Source organism: Pteronotus mesoamericanus, unplaced genomic scaffold (assembly GCF_021234165.1).
Source record: "Pteronotus mesoamericanus isolate MK-2021 breed Mesoamerican mustached bat unplaced genomic scaffold, CSHL_Meso_final scaffold_21, whole genome shotgun sequence".
Lineage (NCBI taxonomy): Eukaryota > Metazoa > Chordata > Mammalia > Chiroptera > Mormoopidae > Pteronotus > Pteronotus mesoamericanus.
In genome coordinates this window covers 21,497,194-21,503,193 of record NW_026555310.1, presented here as the reverse complement: position 1 = coordinate 21,503,193, position 6,000 = coordinate 21,497,194, and the positions used below count along the sequence as shown (strand labels likewise).

The window sequence follows — 6,000 nt, the reverse complement described above, 5'->3', positions numbered from 1 at the left end:
TAAAGCTTTAATGCCTTTGGGGTCTTGGCATGGGCTCAAGCTCATGCCGGAGGAGGAGCCCGCGTTTTTCGGTTTAGAAGCACGAGAAACAGCCTGACAACGGTAGAACAACGGAGCTCTGGTCAACTGAACCATTGTGCCTGCGGCTATAAAATCGGCGTCAGTGCCTGACGCAGGCAGAGGCCCCACCCCGCGCGCGTGACGCCAGCGTCAGGCCAGTCCCGGCATGCTGCGCGGCTGCCGGCGGTCGAACGCAGACGAAAGGAATTTATGCGAGAACAGCCTCGGCTCGGTTCAGTTGCTGTCCAGACTCGGGTCGGCGGGGTCCCTCCTCCAACCATTCTTTTACTGCCTGCCCGTCAGTCTGAGCGCCCCCAGCCCTCCCGCGAGGGCGCCCCGGGACGGAAGGATCCACCAGCCTGTCGGCGCCCGCCGTTCTCGTGGTCGCCGTAGCGGTCGTCGTTGTGATAGTCTCCACCGTCGCCTGGGCCATGGCCAATTACATCCACGTCCCGTCGGGCTCCCCGGAGGTCCCCAAGCTGGACGTCACGGTTCAGGATCAGGAGGAGCAACGTTGCCGGGAAGGGGCCCTGAGCCTCCTGCAACACCTGCGGCCGCACTGGGATCCTCAGGAGGTGACCCTGCAGGTAACGCCCACACCTCAGCCTTCCCTCGTTCACAACCCGGACACGGCCCTGAGGTTTTCACAATCCCTTGTATTCCTAGATCACCGAGGAGGACCCACGGGAACATCTTCTCCTTTAGCCCTTTGAGAAGTGACCCTGTATTTCCTCCTCGTGCCGAGGAAGGTCACTCCCCCTTCTTCACAATCGCTTGTTGAAGTAGTCATGGGGGCATATTTCCTCTGTCTAAAACCGGCCACGTAAGTGACGAACCCACTCTACACCCGGGGGATTCCTGTGGATAGTTGACCCCCTCCTGCCACTGCCTTGTCCATTCTAAATGCAAAACGAGCCCTTTCCAATTCCCTTGTTAAGGGTCCTCGCCTTTCGGCCCAAGCAACCTTCTCTTATCCTTTCGTAAATAATGCAGTAATTAATCCTCTCTGATCTTTTCCTTTTCCTCCCCTCCCCCAGCGACTTACCTCCATCGATGCCTCACCCTGCGTTATACCTTCTCAGATCCTTGAATTGGGGACTACTCGATCCCAAAGAAATAACCACGGTCATGCATTACTAGATTGGGTTCTTAGGCAGCACTACACACCTTGTTTTATATGGATCGATATTAATTTTTTTGCTTATCTTAGTGAAATTAACACTATCTGATGTTAGAATCCTCAGTGGCTTGTGAATATTTTTCTTGAGCCACTGTATTCAGAGATAGACAAAAGCTAGGAGAACAAGTTCTTAATCTAAGCATTTTCTAGTACTTCTAATAAATTATGATTTCGTATACATGAAATTTATTTTGAATACTAATTTGTTTTTAACTTTTGGAATTTCAGGAACTATATAACAAAATGAACCACCTTTTCCACAAAGTAATTTTAAAGACTAGGGTATTTGGAGTTTTCAAATCTGAGAAGTAATGTTAAGACTATCACTGAAGTAGCCAAATAATCGGCCTTATTTTGTTGACTAATTGATTCAGCAATGTAATTGACTTAACATATCTCAGATTCTTTGCTAAAGTAGCCACCTATATACAAAGATGAATAAAACATGAACATTGCCCTAGGGCCCAGAACAGTTCCTGACACTCAGGCTTCCTTGAGTGTTAGTTTCAGTTTTTATTGCTTAGAAGAGTTTTGAGCAGATTTAAAGGACCCATGTGTTTTGGAAAAAAATTGTTAGAAATTTTGAAACCTAAATGAAGTGTTTATTAGCCAACTATTTACGACAGTGTGAATCCAAATGATTGATTTTTCTTTAGTTAAGGAAAATTAAATTAACTGAAACCCCAGACTTCTTTAGTTCATTGTTCATTAACTTATGTGTAGTTAATTATAGATTTTTGTATTATTAAAATGACTTGTAGTCTGTCAGTTATAAATTAAACAGATTGATTAAAGCCATACTACTTCCTAGTAAACTCTAGCTCTGACAAACCAGTTACTTTTTAAGAAGAGATTTTAAAGTTTGAGTCTTTGAAGACTGGAGTTCGTTTGTAGAACAGTAATAGTAGGCATCCTGAGGTCCTGTATGCCAAGTTTGAATTATGTGATCAGTATTTTTTATCATTTAATCCCCCAAACAACCATTTACATAGGTTCTCTCTCTCTCTCCCCCCTCCCCCCTCTCCTCTCCCCTCTTCTCCCCTCCCTCCTTCCCTCCCTCCTTCCCTCTCTCCTTCCCTCCCTCCCTCCCTCCCTCCCTGCCTTCTTCCCTTCCTTCCTTCCTTGAAGCTCAGAGAAGTAAAGCCAGATTATAGTTTAAAAAGGGACAAAAATGTGGAAATATAAAACTTTTTGGTTGTTGGTGAGTCCTTGGGATTGCATCTTGTCTTCTATCTATGTAGCAACTTTTGACTTTAAGACCTTTGGCCTCATAATTCAAACTTTTTAATAAACTTATTTGTAAATAAAGGTAAATACCACTACTTGTTTTGCCCTCAGAATGATTATTAGAAATACAATTTTTCTATGTGCAAGCAAAGCTTTTGATTCAGAAGCTGGGACAACTAAGCTGAATCGATGGTTATTCATCTCATTTTAAATTTGACTTCCACATTTTAGGTCATTATAAACTGCTTTTATGACACTTTGGGATTTGCCTAGTAAATTCATTTGGAAATTTGTTAAAAATTTTTTATTGAAATAAAAAATAAAAATCATACCTCAAAATTCAGAAGGGGAAGTTATGTATCATATACTCACCAGATTAAGACAGATCAGCTGTATAGATACATAGATATATATCAATATATATCTATAAAAAGATTTCTTGTCAAATCTTTTTTTCTAAAATTTTTACATGATTTAAAATATGCTTTAAATGTACCTAGCAATACTTTTTTTTTTTTAAACCTGGCAATTATTCCTACCAGCTGAACTATTCAGAACATATGGGAAAATCCAGAAGCAGTCAAAAAAAGACTTCAATGCAGTTAAAATGATAGAGGGCCTGGTCTTTGCTCAAAACTTAAGGACACATGGAATAATATATATCATTTTAGATAGGGTTTTAACACATTTAATTACTTGGTTTCCCTATTTGTACAAGATTAAATAATAAAGTATAAAAGAGGTGATGAGTTCTTTGGAATGTAATATCTTATAATAGGCATAGTAGGTATAAACAATACTAGTTGCAGTGCTTTCTATTTAATATTTTACTTTTTATAAAGCACTCCACATACATTCTTCCAAAACAATCCTGTGAGGTAGATCTAGACTTTTAATATGTATTTTATAGTTAATGAAATTGAACTTGCAGTTTGTAAATAGCAGATCTGGGATGGGAACCCATCTTATTAATTATTACTCTTTGATCCAGAAGAGTTTATGTTCGTATATTATGATTAAAGTAGGGAAGCCATTTCTGTGTAAAATTAATTTCTTTTTTTTTTAAAGATTTTATTTATTTTCAGAGAGGAGAAGGGAGAGAGGGTTGAGAGAACGATGTGTGAGAGAAACATTGATTGGCTGCCTCATGCTCACTCCTGGTTGGGGATTTGGCTGCAACCCAGGCATGTGCTGCAACAGGGAATCGAACCGGTAACCTTTTGGTTTCCAGGCTCCTGCTTCACCCAATGAGCCACTGCATAATTCCTTAAAAATAAAAGCTTTAGTACATAAAAAAGATTTTGTTGTAGTTCTCCTGAATGTAAATTTGCATTACTTTTTACACGTGTAACATTGTTTTAGAGAAGGGATTTACTACAGCTTTCCTTTCGTTATGTAGCAACTCCCTGTCTTATATGAAGCTGTAGAGTTTTGGTTTATCTTCATTTCTTTGGATAGTTCTAGAAAAAAGAATAAAGAATCAAGAGAGATCTTTTAGGCCCAATGGAATAATTCTCTGGAGGTCCTTAAAATTGTTTTTCTTCTAATATGGTGGACCAATCAGTGTTTGGAAAATTCTTGTATTTTGTCTCTGGATCTTCCTCTGCAATATTGGACAGTTTTTTCCATTAACTTGTGAACTGTTTTTTTTTTTTTTTTTTTTTAAATAACTTGGGACCTATGGTAGATGATGGGAAAGGCCTGCTAGGATAGAAAGACCCCAATTATTATGTGACACTATAAAGCTAACACATTTATTCTTGTTTATAGGGTCTAATGAGATCAGTTGCTATATAGTACCTTGTTATTAACTTAGTTTTTCAATAAACACTATATTATACCACTCCAGAACATGGGGTTTGAACGTAGTGCTGGTTTTGAGTACGTGCTTTTTACTTGACTAGATGTGTTATGTTGGTCAAGTTACTTAACTTCTGTAAGCTTCAGTATCCTTAGCTGTAAAATGGATCCTGTTGTTTTTACCTCAGAAGGTTTTTGTGCGAATGAAATAAATGCTGTTTCTTGTGATAATTATTGAACACTACTGAGCACCTGCTATATATTAGATGCCCAAATCAAAAAAGCAAACAGCGCATCTGTTCTTAGAAATTCCCAGCATGATGTACAAATTAAATAATTACAGAAAAGTGTGCATGTATAAAGTTTACACAAAACTCCTTAAAACGCATACTGTTCTGCTGTAGTACAAGTTTTGTAAAAAATTTTTATTGATTTTTAGAAAGAGGGGTAGAGAGAAACATCAGTGTTTGTTCCAGTTATTGGTACATTCCTTAGTTTCTTGTATGTGCCCTGACTGGATTTACTAACCCGCAGCCATGGCTATGGGGACGATACTGACCAACTGAGCTCCCTGATCAGGGCTATAGTACAAGTTTTTGAACGCAGTCCTGAAATCTCTTTATTTATTTATTTTTAAGTATATGTGCACTGTCTTCAAAACCAGTACTTGTGTTAGGTTATGTAGCTACATAGCCTTTTTGTTCCCTTCTTCCTCTTTAACTATGTTTGAGATAGTTATTGAAAAATTCTATTAAAAATCTCTTAACTCCTTTTATTTGAATATTACTATTTGATTTTTTTATTTTAATGAGGAATCAAAATCTGATTATCTAGTTGCTCTTTTAAATTGTGTCTCTTTTGGTGTTCTAATATAATTAATATCTCTTCCCATTTTTATAAAGATGAGTTTGTTCCTTTACATGATAAAAGTTTATGAACAGTGTTAGATAAATTTAAGTAATATATTAAGGGTTCCCAGAAGGATATAATGTTTATAGGAAACTTGAGTCCTATAGATACATATGGGGGAGGGGTCATAGTTTTTGTTTAATATAACTTTTTTTCTTTTTTAAAGATTTTATTTATTTATTTTTAGGGAGGGAAAAGGAAGGAGAGAGGGAGAGAAACATCAGTGTGTGGTTGCCTCTCATGCACTCCCTACTGGAGACCTGGCCTGCAATTTAGGGAAATGAACTGTTGACCCTTTGGTTTGCAGGCCAGCGCTCAATCCACTGAGCCACGCCAGCCAGGACTATTTACCCTAATTTTTGATATCAATGGTTAAGTCCAGGTTTTTGTTCTCTATTTCTTCTCTTTGTTCTCAGCGTCTCATAAGAACAAGGTATTTGAGTGGATGGCAGGACCTAAGACTATTGTCTGTGGCTAAGAGGTGTGTATTGTTTGATAGGCTCCCTGAGGGGCATACCTGGTCCCCCAGAGGCTCCTAGGTCACCGGGGATGAATAAATAAACTGAACCAGACATGATTTTCCTGTCAGGTGAGGGGGTAGCTCTTCCCTCCAGTGGAGAATGCCCAAGACGTTCTCTTGAAGTGGATTTTATTGCGTTTCCTTCGTATAGAGATACAAAGTGTGTGCATTAAGCTCATCAATCAGTGATAAACAGAAATGTTTAAAGGAAGGAGATATGGTTCAATGATAACAGTAAAGGGATTACAGGAGTCTTTCTGAGTCAGGTCAGGTAAGCAGAGTGAAGCCCATTGGGCCCTGAAAT

General features: G+C 39.0%; 1 protein-coding gene across 1 annotated transcript in view; it reads left to right on the top strand.

Moving 5' to 3' along the window:
* Positions 1–239: 239 nt before the first annotated feature.
* Positions 240–6,000, top strand: part of ETNK1 (ethanolamine kinase 1) — a 48,763-nt gene continuing 43,002 nt past the window's right edge. The window contains exon 1 of the mRNA XM_054591331.1: positions 240–647. Within this exon, the coding sequence (XP_054447306.1) occupies positions 492–647 (156 nt within the window). The 5' untranslated portion in view covers positions 240–491. The remainder of the gene's footprint in view (positions 648–6,000) is intronic.